Genomic DNA, 16,024 nt, shown 5'->3' on the forward strand with positions numbered 1-16,024 from the left:
TAATGCCTTAGGCCAACTTTCAAGTTCCTGCATGGCCCCAGATCTCCTTCTCAATATTATTTCTCTGCAGAGACCCTAATTGCCAGCCAGTCAGTTATGGTGATTTGTGCAACTCTGTAGTTGTCTTATTAAACCTCCTATAAAGTAAGCTCCCATTACACCCCCGTATCTCCTCATAAGTCAACTTCAGTCCTTCCAAACGGTCGTTGAATGAGCGGTTGGGTGGATGGATGGGTGGGTGGATAGGTTCAAGGTGAGTTTCCGAGTGCTGACATTGGGCCACCCTTACTTCTTCTGACAGATCTGGGAAGCGATGACAGACCTGCCCGTTAGTATTCTCTGTTTATGTCCTGGTGCTATCCCAGTTTGGGAGCCAAAGTTTGGTCAGGGAATGTTTTCAAATAACCTCTTTCATTTTTATCTCTCCTGTGTACTATACTGCTGCCCATTAAGATGGGTGCTCAGTTCTTTTAATGCCAATATTATAAATCAGTATGGTCCTGTATTAACCACGGAACGTTCTGTTTATTCAGAATTTGGACGTACTGTACGTTAACATTGTAAACCACCTCACACGGCCCCAGCAGTTCAAAACTAGGTGCAGGCTGCCTTAAAACCACCTGTGCTTCTGTCTCCTCAATATCACACCACTTGTGTCCACGTCCCTGGGAGCAGGAAGCCCCGCGGGGGCTGTGGACCTTCTGGGATGCGCACCCTCACCCACCACGTCTGTCACATGGCAGCCCCAGAGGAAGTGCAAAGGACCGGGACCCGCCTGTAGTAGATGCTCACAAAGTGTTTGTGGATGAATGAACAAATAAGTGAAGGATGAATGTCTAACTTTTTTTGCTCAGAAAACTGAGCTATCCCTGGAAACAGCCGCTGCCCTGCTTAGGCTTGACTTGGAGGCAGCAGGAGTTTGCTTTGTCCCAAATGGAAGATGTGTTCTGGTGGGTTTTATGTGCAGCCTGCCGCTAGGTTCAAATCCTGGAGCAGTGTGAGGGGGTTTGAAATGTAAAATTACAAATGTGTCACTTATACTTGATGTGTCTGTCTAAAATTTCGAGTGTTCTCGTGCCCAAGACAGAGGCATTAGTCGCTCACATGGTGTAAACATGTCAGGGGTAAATGTTTGCCTCTGGGACGGCGATGCACGCAGTGGGAAGGCAGAATCAGTAGGGGGTTTGCTTGCCTGGCGCATGGCCCCGCTCCTGGGTCACTGATCCACTTTTCAAGGCAGCATTATGTAGGGGGATTTTTTTAAACACCAAATTTTACTTGGTTTGACTCAGCATAGGGTTTCAGCTCCATTTTACAGGTTGATCTTCTCATTCATTCTCTCTCTCTCTCCTTTTGCTCTTCTAGGGATTCCTGACAAGGAGAACGTGAGTAGCTCCTCTCTCTGCCTAGCTTCTAAAAACTGTCAAAAGGTAACAAATAGTCATGGTGACCTTGCCAGCAAAGAGAGCTCTTTATCCCCACATTCAACAGAGCAATAAATATTTTTCTAATCTTATTCTGGCATCTTTGGTGGGTTGCTTTGAAGTATAAAGGGGAGAAGGTCGATTGCTATGACATGGTCATCACATGTCCTTGACATTAATTGCTCTGAAGAAAGGTTAATCTCAGGGCAAACAGTGCAAGTGCTAAGTGTTTTCTTCTTCCCATGATGCATACACAGCAGTACAACAAATCATTAGTTTAAGAGCCTATAGAAAATGTGTTGTTTTTCCTTAGTAGGAATATAAAAACATGAAATTCAGGGTCAGATGATGAATTTACCTATTTGGACATTAAGTCATACTTCTCTTTGGAGGCCAAAAATAATTAATTACTCTAGTTGTTTGGGGAAAACAGGTCGGAGAGTAGAAGGTTCAGGACAAACCTCTCCTAAGAAACAGCAGCAAGCATGCATTCTAAGGATGGAAGTGGTACAGTGTTGTTATCTTTGCATGTAAATATTAATAATAATAATGATATTAATTATATTAACTGGAATCTAAATTTAGACAACAACATGGAAGGGTTACTGATGGAAGCACGTAGTGATTCATCTGAAGTCGTACTCAGTGGCTCTCAGATGTGTCATCTTGCCATTGTGTCCCTTGACTGCTATCCCCAAGTGGCCATGTTACAGAATTGTCACCATTTTCTTTCCCAGCTTTTGGTCCTATGTCTGTGGGCTAAGATGCTGTGTCAACTAAATTCAGATTATTTCTGTATTCTGTTTCAGAGCTCTGACTCTAGCTTTCTTTAGGCCCCGTTTCCATAATCTTGGTTTTAAAGGGCTGGCTGGGGATTCTGGCCCACTGCTGTACCGCTACAAATGTGGGTTCAGGACCCAACAATGTTGCTTTAAATGTCACACCAAAATTTTACTTGGCTTGGTTCAGCAACGGATTTTAGCTCCTCTCTGGGGGGCCTTGTGCACGCTACTTGACTTCTCTAAACATCCTTGCCTCATCTTCAAAATGCAGATATTAGTCCTGATCACCCTAAAAGACCATTATGAATACTGAATGAGTCAGTTTGTAGAAAACCCACAGATATTACAATAGAGCTCAGTAAATGTTAAGACTATTATTATAATTATTATTTTCTCAAGCCTTCTGTCATTTTCTAGCTATTTTTCCTTCTCTGAAAATGTCCTACCCTTTATAAAGTAACTTTTTTTTTTTTTTTGCCTTTCTGGCTCTCCTTAAAATACCTTTCTTCATTGAACGTTTCCATTGATCATTTGCTCTTTAAATATATATATATATATATATATATATATATATATATATATATATCCTTGTGTGTTAAGTGAGGCTCTAGGTCATCAGGTTCAGGGGGAGTCTAAAGCCATAGCCTTTAGAGTCTAAAGTAACAGTCTCATCCTGCCATCATTTTGGACATAGATGTCCCAGAGACACTACAACAAAAAATACACAGGTCATCAGCCAAATAAAGATGATGAAAGGGCCTACTGCTTCCTCATCAAGGGACTGTCAGTGACGTGGAGGCCATACAGAATGGCCAAACCCTGGGGGGTCTCAAATGTTCTAAGCTTCAAAAGGAAGCTCTGTCTCTCTCTGGCCCCTGGGCAACCTTTAGGATGGACCTCCCTGCAGGGGGACCACAGGCACACATTCTAAGCAGAAAGTCTATCAGCTGTGATCACGTAGCATTTTTTCATGTATTTGTGGCAAAATAGGACTTTGATGTTTGCGGAAAGTTAGAAACAATAACATCGGGGCTGGCCAGGCTGTCCCCCGTCTATCAGTCGTGGTGTACGCTTACCTGCGTTTGTTCGGGCCATTCCATGTCCAATCCTCTGGCAAACGGAAAAGCACACGTTTTCTCTATCAGCAAATAGAGTGGATGTAATGTCACCCAGTGCTCTTAGGAGACCTCTCCAATGTCATCAAAGTAAAGCAAATGAAATGAAAGACAGCCATGAGCAGAGTTGAAGCTCTAGAAAGATAAAGAGAAGCCTGAGATCCTTAAAGTGGTGTTAATTGAAGTTTTTCCTTTATAAGAGACAAGTTGTGTTGTGATGGTTTCTTTAATCCTTTACCTTCTATAACTACATGCTGGGCAATACTTTATTCCCTTTATGTTTCTAAATAGAATAATATGCCTGTGACTGAAATAAAAGCACTTAGATTATTGTTTCAGTGTCTAAATAGAGTCTTTGTGGAAAGAATATAGTCTCCTTTCAGCTCCTACTCTTCATTTTGTTAATCACCATGTTTAACTTTTAATCAAATACGCAAACGTCAGTAAGTGGTGATTTTACCTGCCTTGCCAGCTCTATTTAATTCCAGACCCAGGCTTACCTTGCATAAAATGAACTTTCTTTTCACAAATTGCACTTTTGTAGAAACAAATATGCTAGCAGTTAACTTGCTGGATTATTTTATTTACCACTTACTGTAATTGTTAGGGGCAATATTTAACTTTAAGTACCTCAGGATACTGAGACCTATAAAATAATTGATAACTACATTAGAAAAATGACCATTGAGCCAATAAAGCAAGTAGACTCTTGTGGTAGGGTTGTTACTGTTTGGGGTTGTTGGGTTTATGAAGAAATTCTTCTCTTTGATCTGTTTAAGTTGTATTTTTTCTCTTTTTGTGCCATACCTGACTGATCATGTTTAACACAGAAGCTAAAAAAAAAATCACAATTAAAAGAGCTTTATAGTCAAATATTAGAGTTGCCCTTTGAAGGAATGAGTTTATCTATAATTTTTTGCTATTTATGTAGATTTTGTTGCCTACTGTGCAACAAAATCTTTTTGACAGGCAACTGCTATAGAGTTTTGTAATCTTAGAAGTTTATATTTTTTCTCCCGAAGTGTACAAGAAGCCAGAAAATAAACTCAGGAAGAGATTACAAAATAATTCCATTTCCTGATTTACGGACATCTTGTTTCCAAAAAGGTCATTCGAGGGCTTCGTTTTTCAGACAGTTATAGTATTGACAGTGCCACTAGCGAGCTCCTTGCTAAGCAGGAAAGCGCGCTTTGCAGGGAGAAAACATGGCCAGTGCAGAGGCCAAAGGCCTCCCAATCTCCAGAACTGACGCCGGCTATTAATAATGAGCGAGCCTTGGACTCTTGTGAAACTGCTAGTAGGTCTCATTTTAAGAAGGTGGCGAAGTTTCTCAAACTTTTAAAAATCACAGGTCATTTATACGAAGAACAATTTTAAGAAATTATTATAAAGATATAAGGTTTTAAATGGCAAATGGTCAGGAAATAATTCTACACAGTTTGTGAAAATTCTCATTAAGGAGGGAATAATAGAGTAATAATAAGCAAGTAACTATTAGGGGTAAAAGGTTAGGAATTTTTAGGGACTATAATAACATCTCTATTGTCGCTCTTTTTCAAGGCTAGAGAAAACAAATTAGAATACTTTCCACTAATTAAATGGCAACATCTTATGTTACCATTTTAGATTGGCTATGATTCTGGGCCAGATGAAGAAAAAGGAAGGTGTGTATCCTGATACAACCTTAAAATGTAAAAAACTTAGACAATCCCATAAAACCTGGTAAAACCTTCACTTTCACCTTTAGAACACCTACTGGATTCAAACCAACAGTTTTCTGCAGAACACAAAAGTTTTCAAAACCCTGCTTTAAAACATGACTGATACACGTCCAGAGCTTATCAAAGTATCTTAGCCAGAGTTCACAGGCCCACCCAGCAGCATTTTCCCCTTCCTGGGTGAGAATGGCTTTCCTAGTGCTGACGCTACTCTGAAACAAGACGTATGTCACAGGCTGAGGCTGCAAAGCTCTCCATGGAATAGCAAACCAACCAAATGCTGAAGACTTAGAAAATTCTGCACCTGCTTGCCTTGACTTTAAAGGACAAATTGCATATCACCCAAGTGAAGATTAGATGGAGGGTGTTGCTGGTCCTGGTCTGTGCGCTGTCTAGTGTGTAAATACTTATTTCTTCAGCTGGCTGATTGGAATGCACAGCTCATGAGCCATGGCTCACTTTGCCCCGCCTCCTGCAGAAGCCGAGTGAGCTAATGTCCACGGGGCCAAGCACAACTGGAGCTCTCCGGAGACATGTGCGTTTTGGTGTTTGTGAGTTACAGGTTTTATGGGGTAGAATGCCCTTGCTGAATTTCTTTCTGATTTTTTTTCCATCTTTTGTAAAAAGCTGACTGTACTATCTCTCTCTTTCTCTCTAGCCTCTGCAGTGGTAAATTGATTGCATTTCTAAGGTAATGGGTAGTTGTCCTTCAGCGAACTAGTAAATAGTAAATGCAGGTAACACTCTAAAAACGTGATCTTAGGTTGTCAATTAGATCATGTGCTTGTTGCCTCCAAATGTTCTTAGCCATGTTCACAGGACCTGCTACCTGTGAGCTTGCCTGTCAAAATGGCACATATTGGGGTATATTTGGTTGGTGCCCTGTTAACATACTTTAAAATTATGTTTATAACATTATGAATTACATTTGGTGATTGTTTTCATGTTCCGATTTTGGTTCCTTTACATTTTAAAATTTCCTTTTATGACTTCTTAATGTTGCTGCTGGACTAATAGTTTTCTCGGGTTGTCACTGGTAGTTCTCCAGGGTTGCTTTGAACATATTCTCTCAATCTTTTCTGTAATCAGAATTTGACTTGGCCAGGTACCACAGAGAGAACCTGGATAGCATTTAGTCATGAAACATCAACATAATAAAAGAAATGAGATTCCCCAGTCTCTCTAGCCTCGGCTTCTCTTGGCTCTCACTTTAAAAAATAGCATAGCCTTGAGGTGAGCCTGCTCAGAATTGGCTCACTGCTGAGAATTAGTTCCACTATCAGCAGGGACAAGGAACATAATGTCATGTTGATAATAATGTGCTCTACTGCTGATTCCAGAGTTATGGGAGAGTATTGTTGTCTTCATCCTGTGCTGCAGGCAATTACATTCACCAGTAACTTTGGGCTGCTAGCACGTTATCTCAACTGATTGTGAGAATAAAATAATATAGTATTTATGTTTGATTACTTTGAATTTTTATTGTCCTTGTTTTAAGAAATTGAAACCAAACTATTTGCAAAGTACGTCTTCTTTTTAGGAGAGAAAATTGTAGTGTTCTCAGACTGGATAAATTAACCTAGTGATTACATGTCACTTAGGATTTGGATCCTTTCTAATAACAATTCTATGTCAGACAGGCTCCCCTGAGTCCTTAGATATTAAAATATTCTGTAGTCATTCTCTTTACCTTTAGGTAAAATTACATTGAAGAGAGATAGATGGTAGATACACATATATATTCACATACATACATACATACGTATTTGGTATATAGACATACATATGTATGATTATGTAAATATATTTAACTATTTTCATTCTTAAAATTTTCAGGAAAGGAAATTGTAAAACCACATTTAATAATATGATCTGGCATTCTTATTGCCAGTTTTAATAAGTGCTTAAGTTCTCTTCACTTCAACTTAGTTTCATTTTCCAAAGAATGATTTAGAAATACCCATAGAATATGCCATCTTATTTGCTCAAAAACCTTTCATTTTTTGCATGTGTATTGTTGGATCACAGGCTCTATGGGCAGCTATGAAAATAAAATATGGTACCTTCAGGAAGTTGCAGTGACAGATGGAGGCAGACATGTGAACATAAAAGTACAATGAGGTGTCATGGGCACATGTGGGCAGAGAGTGTGGCATGAGGATGTACATGGCCTTAGGAGCTCCTCAGGCTTGAGTTAAAGTCCAGCTCCTCTACTTACAACCCATGTGAAGGTGGACAAGTTAGTTAACCTCCTTAGTCCTCTGTTTCCTCATCTATAGAGAAGGACTAATAGTAGTGTCCTACCCCAGGGAACTCGCAGAAGGAATAATGAGATGTTATGTATCAAGTACTTAGCCAGTGCTGCAGCCCACTGGGCGCTCTCAGGAGGCATATGGAGGTCCGCGCAGCTTTCAGGGGGATGGGGAGGGGCTCAGAGCAGGCCTCACAGAGGAGGAAATGCCTGTGTGCATTCTCAAAGGAAAGTAGATATTATCTAGGTGAAGAGGAAAGGAGAACATTGCATGAACAAAGGAACAGAGTTCCAGAACTTTCTCTCTTGAGGCTAATCTCATCAGATCTAAATTAAAAAACTATTCATTATTTTGGACACTCTACTTTCTAAGATACCTCTCAAAGTCATCAAAATCTGACTTCCAAGCGTCAGGCATTTCTAGGTCTCAACAAACCAACGTATTTTCCCCCCTAAAGCCTGATCTGTTTTGAATTAGGTGGGTAATTAGCTTGAATTTCCCCCTATTTGTATCTTGCAATATCGTATCTTCTTTAAAAAAAAAAAAAAAAGATTTTATGTACTTATTTTTAGACAGAGGGGAAGGAAGGGAGAAAGAAAGAGAGAGAAACATCAATATGTGGTTGCCTCTCACACACCCCTTACTGGGGGCCTGGCCCTCAACCCAGCCATGTGCTCTGACTGGGAATCGAACCGGTGACCCTTTGGCTTGCAGGCTGGCGCTCAATCCACTGAGCCACACCAGCCAGAGCTCATATCTTCTTTTTAAAATTGACAGATCTAGAGAGCTGATGCCTAAGAAGCCTATTGTTCACTCTGATCCCCAGCTAGTTTTCTGTTATAATTGCCCAGTCAGTACTCCCTCATTTCTGTTGTTCTTCTTTGTGTGTTTCCCCCTTCTCTTTGAATGGATCACTCAGCAAAGCTTTCTATTGAGTCCTGCCCTCTTTTACCTTTTCCATTTGTCAAGGTCATTTTAAATTTCATTCCAGTTCTCCTAAGTGCCAGCCACCCACCACCCAATTGGAGATCATTATCATATTCATAAGAATGCTTTTGATTCCATATTCAAGGTATTAATCAGCATGTTAAATCTAGCAACATTCAGCAGATGACCGAACTTTGTGGAATTTAATTTGTTTGTACTAATTTATTTGTATACATGATAAAATTACCTCATCCAGACATGAAAAGGAAACTTAGGAAAACATATCATGAGAATACTGGGTAAAAAACAAGGACTAAGTCATTAAATTCACTTCTGTCATGTTTTTCACTCGTAATTTGAAAGAAAAGGAAGGCAATGATTTTCTTTCTATCTCAGGAGTCATTAGTATGACTGGCTCGTATGACTGATTTTTTCAGTATGCCCATTTCCCAAAAATGCATTAGTCTCTGTCCCTGGCACTTAATAGCCAGTGACATTGTACAAGAAGTCACTTACCTCCACGAGCTTCAGTTTCCTCACCGATAAAAAGGTGATCCCTGAACTATCTCCACAGTAAAAGGATTGCTAGGGGTCCTTTTAAAAGGATCAATTAAGGTAAAGCATTGGGAAAATTCTAAAACTTGGCACCACTTTAAAAAAAGAAAACATTATATTAAGTTCCCCAGAGCTTAATTCTAAATTACACCCTTGTTGTAACCTAAACCTGAGGACACTTTTCTGGCCTGAGGGATCACTGAGGCTGGCCTGTGGGTTCTAGCTTATATGGAGATTTGGTCTGGGAAGCTTTATAAAGGTGCCCTTCTTGCACCCTATGTTAGGACTTGGTGCAGTTCTGAGTTCTGGAAAGAATTTAGGATGACAAATGGAAAGTCATTCATCTTAATGCCTATACGAATTTGGCTCTGCTAAGAGAATGAAAAGTCCCCAAGTCACACCAAGTGCTTACTGGGTGCTGTAATTTGATAACCCAGTCCCAAACAAAGTGAGGAAACCACACCCAAAGCTGACTAAAAGGATGAACCAGGAAAGAGAGTCAGAGAAGGAACATGAAGATCAGCTGGAGAAGGCACCTGGCTCGTTTGGAGGCCCGGCAGAGAATCATGGATGTTATCACAGCAGTTTACCCTGGATCTTCTAGTTTTAGGGTATGTGAGGATTTTTAATATTATGTTTAACCAATCTTCTGAAAAGTGTTAAAGCATTGCAGTGTACAACTGTCTAGTAAAGGAATTTATAACAAATGCAAAAGTGGCTCTGTCATTCAAAAAGATATTCTTTTAAATGATTGAAGCAGGTAATGTCCGCCCCCCCAACCCCGCCCCGCCACCTACCTCGCAACCTCCTGCTTCCCCAGCTGTGTATTTTGTGTGTTACTTTCTTCCTCTCTTTGGTGTCTGATATATTCAGAAAAACACTTGGGCTCCCTCTGGTGGTCCTTTCAATATTTACGTGTCTAACCTCAAAGCTGAAGTTTTAGTTACGTGACACAAAATTTTTGGATGAAAGTGAAATTATTGATATTAAATGTTATTTTCCTTTGTAAGATGCCTGGTACTTGGGAACCTCCAAGTTGGATAAAATATCCAATTTATTCATTCATGGCTTCCAATCTAATAAGTTGTTGATATTTGGCTTTCTGAAATGAAAAAGTGCTTGGTCTGCAAGTCCATAGAAAGATATTTAATTCCAATCCTGTAAGTCAGACAAATTTTCTCAAGTAGTCATTCTATTAATAAGCAAGTTTTTGTAGAATGCTTCCTGTGTATTAAACCAAAGTTAGGCATTGTGGGAAAAATTTGTTACCATTTTAGAAATATATGAATATGCTCTTCTTTAACAGTTGGCAATGTTATATTATTTATTTTTTCTTCTTTAAATAATATTCCCATTCTATTTTACCCAGAGAATTTTATCCTATTAAATTAGTATTTTCCTAGGCCAGGTTACTTTTTAATTTTTCCAATGTATTAGTCAATATACAAATTCAACTACACTAGCATAAACCCAAACATAAATCTCTCAAATGAAACAGAAGATAATTTTCCTTCATGTTAACTGTCCAAATATGAGCTGTCCAGGATTAATATGGCACACTGTGTTGTAATGTATTTTTATGATTGAAAGTCTGTTCTTCATTACCTTATTCTTATACTTTCATATATCAAAAATAAGTATATGAATTTAAATCTTAGCATTTTAAAATGTCTTGTGACCATAAGTCTGTAATAAATCTTTTCTTCTGAATGAGTTATAACAGGAGTATTATACGATTGTCAAAACAAAATAAATATTTTATAGATTTTATAAATATTATTAAATATTAAAGTAAATTATTATTGACAATGCATCATTGAGTGCTTTTAAAAAATGAATGTTATCTATATGCAACAGAGATTTAACATTGATTCTATTCCTGTTCTTGGTTTTTAGGTAAGTAAGTACTGGGAAAGCCTGTTCCTATAAGGAAGTAAGCGGGAATGGAACTAGTTTTAAATAGTGGTGTCACTAAATTCTTTAACTCCTAGGCAGCTAGTGTGGTGCCCCGTGGAGGGACAGAGAAGATGGTATAGTTGCAGTGGGGGTGGTGGCAAGTGTGGCATCCTGGATGGATTTCGAAAATGGAGCTCACAGGGCTTTCCGATGAATTCTTGTGAGGAGACAGACAGAAAGGAGTCGAGGAGGATGGCAGGGTTTGGACCTGACCACGTGGAAGGATGCGGCTGCCAACGGCTATGAAAGGGAAAGCTGAGGGGCAAGTGAGTTGGAGATCTAGTTTGAAGGTGATTGTACTAGGCAGCATCCAGGAATGAGGTGTGATTAGACTTTCATTCTGAACCTCCTCGGTCCGGTCAGTAGTTAATGATAATGAACATTAGCCAGAGTGATGATGAGGTTCGATGTTGGGTATTTATACCAACCAGCATATGCCTGGGGCATGAATGAAATTAGAATGTGTCTGAAAGAAATAAAAATGAGACAAAATCTGCAAGAATTTTATTAGGTTTGTCACCTTTCTCTGTTATATTTTGTAGATTTATGTTTGTAAGTAATTCTGTCTATAACTGCTGATGGCACCTTTTGAATCAATTAAAGGTTGATGCATGGAATATTTCAAATACAAATAATAAATGGATCAAGTTAACAAAGTGTTGCTTAATAGACATCCTCAGGGACCTAATTTAATGAATAGGTAGAAGGATATTATTTGTAACTTAACCCCACAATTTATTTTTATATGAATTGGTGATTTTAAAGGCAATGGCCTGCTTGAAACAATTTGTTTCCTTAATTAGTTTAATCATTCTCTATAGTTTCTTATACTACTAAGTGGGATAATAATCCCTTTTTCTTAAATAAATTACTTTTTCTAGCCTGGCCACAAATTTCCAATTAATAGTTTGAAAGAGGGAAGTAATTCCATAATAGGAGAGAAAACTATCAAATTTTATTTAATCCTTTTTAAATCAACTAACATTTCTTTCCAATTTTAGTATACGTGCTGCCGAAGCAAGCACAAACTAACATTTCTTGAGTGCCTATTATGTGCCCTACAGACACGTACTTTGACTCTAGAGATACAAAGTCCAATAAAACTAATTCTTGACTTCAAAGAGCAAACAACCTAATAGCTTAAACAGTCTAGGAGAGGGATAGGTACACAGGTATCAGAATGTGGTACTGAGAGAAATTAGAGTCAAGTGCCAAAATACCTCACATGTCATAAGAGCTGATCACTTGAACCCAAGGGATTTCTGAAGAAAACAATGTTTAATTAAGCACACACGCCCCAACATTCTCCCTCTTCACAAGAACGCAGAGTTCCTGTATAGCTTCAAACTATGTAGGTCACAGATGGTGGAAACACATATCAAGCCACCTCAAAAGCAAATGAGAGTAAGCTGGGCGCTCATGACCTCAGTCCCCAGGAAGGACGGGTGTGGGGCTGGCCTTCAGCTAATAGGAGTCAAGGGCTCTGCTTCTTTCTACCTCCCCCCAAACCCGGAAGCATGGTCACCAATGGTGTCTAGTTCTTCCATGGCAGCTACAGTTAGAAAATCTTGAGGAAGGACACTGACTAATCTCGTGCGGGTCATGCGGTTCCTTCCCCCCAACTCTGAGCCAGTGTGGACTCAGCTCTGAAGATGGAGAGAAGGTCTGTGCCCAGAAAAATGGGGAACTGGAAGTAGTAGCTGTTTACTACTCTTGCCCAGTGAGACACATTCTGCTGACTACTGAAAAATCAGTCCCCTCCCTTTGGTGTACTCGGATAACATCACAATGCAATCAATATCTCATTTGGGGTTAGTCTTCATCCCTTGTTTACGAAGAAGCAGGACAGAACCTCTTGTGAGAATGATGTTGATATCACATTTTGCAATAGCTTTGATTGCAACAGGCATTGTGCTTTAGAAATTCCATGCATTCTATTCAATCAGAATCATCATTTCTTTCTCACTCTCTTCTTAACGTGTATGATGTGGAAATTAACAAAATTTGATCTTGTTAAGTCTTTTGAGCTACTTAGATGTAGATTCTGAACCAGTAGATGTAATAAGCAATCCTATTTGTCCTAGATATAGGGATTCTTTTTTATCTATTTGATTTTAAGTCTTTAAAGTCTATGAGCCAAATTTACATTCAGATGAGTCATTGAAGCTTACATTGTGTGCTTAAAAGGAAATGTTTATGCCAAGAGTCTAAAATGAAGTCTACCAAGACAGTGGGTTTTTAAAACAATGGTTATCTTTTCCTGGTCATAAATATAGTAGAGCTTATATTGAATATTTGGAAACATAAAACTATTTTAAACATTTCCCATAAATGCCACCACCCAGAGCTCTCCGTATTTATATGTTTAATATATAGAAACACAATTTAGTTCACACACTATATATATAGAGTTTCATAGCCTACATTTTTCAATTAAGTTTTTAAAGGACTATTCTATTATTTAATATTTTCTAGCCATTTTGGAGGATGAATTTTCTCTGCAACGGTTTTTTTCAAACAGCAATATGTATCTTGTAGAAGTTAGTTTTTACACCATTCCTTTCCCATTTGGGGGATTATTTTTTGTTACATTGCTGTTCTTCTTTCATTTCTGACATTCTGGGTTTTTCCTCTGGTATTATTCCCCTTCTGTGTGAAGAACTTCCTTTAGAAAGTCTGGTAAAATAGGTCTGCTGGCTACCAATTCACCTAAATTTTCCTTCATCTGAGAATGTCTTTTTTTTTAACCTTCATTCCTAATGGATATTTTTTCTGGATAGAGAGTTATGGTTGACCGTTTTAATCTGTCAGCATTTTTATGAACCAATATTGATACATTAGCATTAAAATCCATTGTTTATTCAGGTGTCCTTTCCTGTTACACGGTGTCCTTTTCTGTTCAAGGACCCCATCCATGCTGTCACTTTACATTTTGCAGGCCTGTCTCCTTAGGCTCCTTAGGCTTTTGTAGGTTTCTCAGACTATCCTCATTGATGGCTGACAGATTTGAGGGATACTGATCAGATATTTAGAAGAATGTCCCTCAGTTGTGATTTGACTGATTTTTTTTTCAAGACTAGACTCAGATTATGAATTTTGGGGGGAAAAAACCAGAGGTAATGCACCATTTTAATCACATCATATCAAGAATACATAGTAGCAATATGATTTATCATTGTTGATGTTGACCTTGATTGCCTTGATTTGTCAGGTTTTTCCGCTGGGAAGTCACTCTCCCCACTGCCTTCCCCGTGCTGAATCTGGGAGGAAATCACTGTGCACTGCTCACACTTTAGTGGGGAGTTATGCACCACCTCCTTGATAGTGAATAGCTACATAAATTATTTGGAATTCTTCTACCTGCGAGGTTTGTCTTTTCTCCCACATTTATTTATTCAATCATTTTATGTCAGTAGGACTTATGGATATTTAATTTATACTTTGGGTTATAATCTAGTTCTACTATATTTGTTTTTTTGCTCAAATTGTTCCAACTTTGGCCATTGGGAGCTCTTTCAGTTGGCTCCTGTGTTTCTTTGATGTACTCCTATCATTGTATTTTGGACATGTTCTTAACTTTCTCACACAACCAGATGCTGTGCATTCCCTGTCCCCATCTTAGCTGTAGCTATTTTGCCAAGGATCTTTGGTCTCTTTTATTGAAAAATGGTATTAGAAACTGAAGTCCACGTGGTAGGTGTGCTTGTTTCTAACGGGATACTATTGCTTCTAAGCCCTTTCAGCTGAGAGAGCAAGGAAATACATATAGGTATACCAACTTGAGCATATAGACATATCTATAAATATTTGTTTATATATACCTATCCATATCAATATATAGCTAAATATGAGTTCATACTGATTTTTCTAACTCTAATCCATTACCACATGGATTATTATAGCCTTTTCTCCATGTTTGTAACTTCCCACTCCAACAGTAAGAAATATGACTTGTACCATCTACAAGCTATTTATTTGTCTAATTCCATGTATACATATGATGGTTTTGGATTGATTATCTGTACCCCTCTGAAAATTAAACTTTATCAACTGGAATAGAATGTACAGTGTTTTTTTGTCTTTAGTCTTGTTTTTCCTGAGACAATTTTTATTTAATCAAAGTTACCCATTTTTGTTTTGTTTGGCTTTGCATTGCTTTTCCACATAAGCTTTCTCAAGTCACTTTCTGTTACTTATGAACAAAGTCTCGTTGGATACCTATGTCACAATGGTTGTGGTTGGTGGTGAAATATGTTTATGGGTGCAAAAAAGAATATGTATAGATGAAGGGGTTTTTTTTTAATAAATTTCACTGCCAGAAATGAGGCTCTAGTAGAATGGGACAAACTACTGATGAACAGGACAAGACAATTATGGGTATCCCTCAGTCTGCACCCATCAGGGAAGGTGCCTCCAGACAATGGATAAAACCTAGAAAAAGAGAGTATTAAAACTTTCTCACTTACAAAATAAGAAAATGATCTATTAAAAGTCATGATTATGGCTGACAAAAAAATAAGCACTTGAACAATGCTTCTTTGGTTATAATTGTTATTAAGGTTTGTGAAAAATAAATGATGAAGGAAATCAGGGTAAAGTCTGTGTTTAGGGACAGAGATAACTCTTTATACAGTAGTCTCCTCTTTCTGTGGTTTCAGTGTCTGTGGTTTCGGTCCAAAAATAGTAAATGGAAAAATCTAGAAGTAAATAATTCCTAAGTTTTAAATTGTCCATCATTCTGAGTAGTGTGATCAAATCTCGCTCATTCTTCTCTGTCCCTCCTGGGATGTGACCCATCGCTTTGTGCAGTGTATCCATGCTGTGTACAGCCCCAGCCTGCTGGCTGCTGAGTAGCCATCTCACTTATCATCAGATCGACTGTCACTGCATCGCCATGCTTGTGTTCAAATAACCCTTATTTTACTTAATAATGCCCCATTCACATAACTTTTACTATAGCATATTGTTAAAGTTGTCCTATGTATTATTAGTTATTGTTAGTCTCTTACAGTGCCTCATTTATCAATTGAACTTTGTGATAGGTATGTATATAAAGGAAAAAGCAGTACATACAGGGTTTGGTACTGTCCATGGTTTCAGTGGTATCCACTTTGGGTCTTGGAAGTTACCTCCCTTGTGGATAAAGGGGGACTACTGTACATCTGTGGAACTGTGTTATGGCAACACACCACAGGAGTAAACCAACGAGGAGGCTGGAGCCAGACTGCTTGAGTTCAGGTGTTGGCTCTGGCACACCTTAGTTACGTGACATTGAACAAGTTACTTAACCTTGCT

The 16,024-nt window shown here is 38.5% G+C and overlaps 1 protein-coding gene across 8 annotated transcripts in view; it reads left to right on the plus strand.

Annotated features, from left to right (window-relative positions):
• RAPGEF4 (Rap guanine nucleotide exchange factor 4) overlaps positions 1-16,024 on the plus strand; it is a 281,411-nt gene that overhangs the window by 162,635 nt on the left and 102,752 nt on the right. For 6 of the 8 annotated variants that reach the window (XM_054562621.1, XM_054562622.1, XM_054562623.1 and 3 more), the window contains one exon: positions 1,366-1,385. In XM_054562621.1, coding sequence (XP_054418596.1) covers positions 1,366-1,385 — 20 coding nt within the window. Of the gene's footprint in view, positions 1-1,365; positions 1,386-5,555; positions 5,575-9,115; positions 9,385-16,024 lie in introns of those variants that run through there. The other 2 variants (XM_054562629.1, XM_054562625.1) reach the window with 2 other exon arrangements.

Source organism: Pteronotus mesoamericanus, unplaced genomic scaffold (genome assembly GCF_021234165.1).
Source record: "Pteronotus mesoamericanus isolate MK-2021 breed Mesoamerican mustached bat unplaced genomic scaffold, CSHL_Meso_final scaffold_651, whole genome shotgun sequence".
Classification (NCBI taxonomy): Eukaryota; Metazoa; Chordata; class Mammalia; order Chiroptera; family Mormoopidae; genus Pteronotus; species Pteronotus mesoamericanus.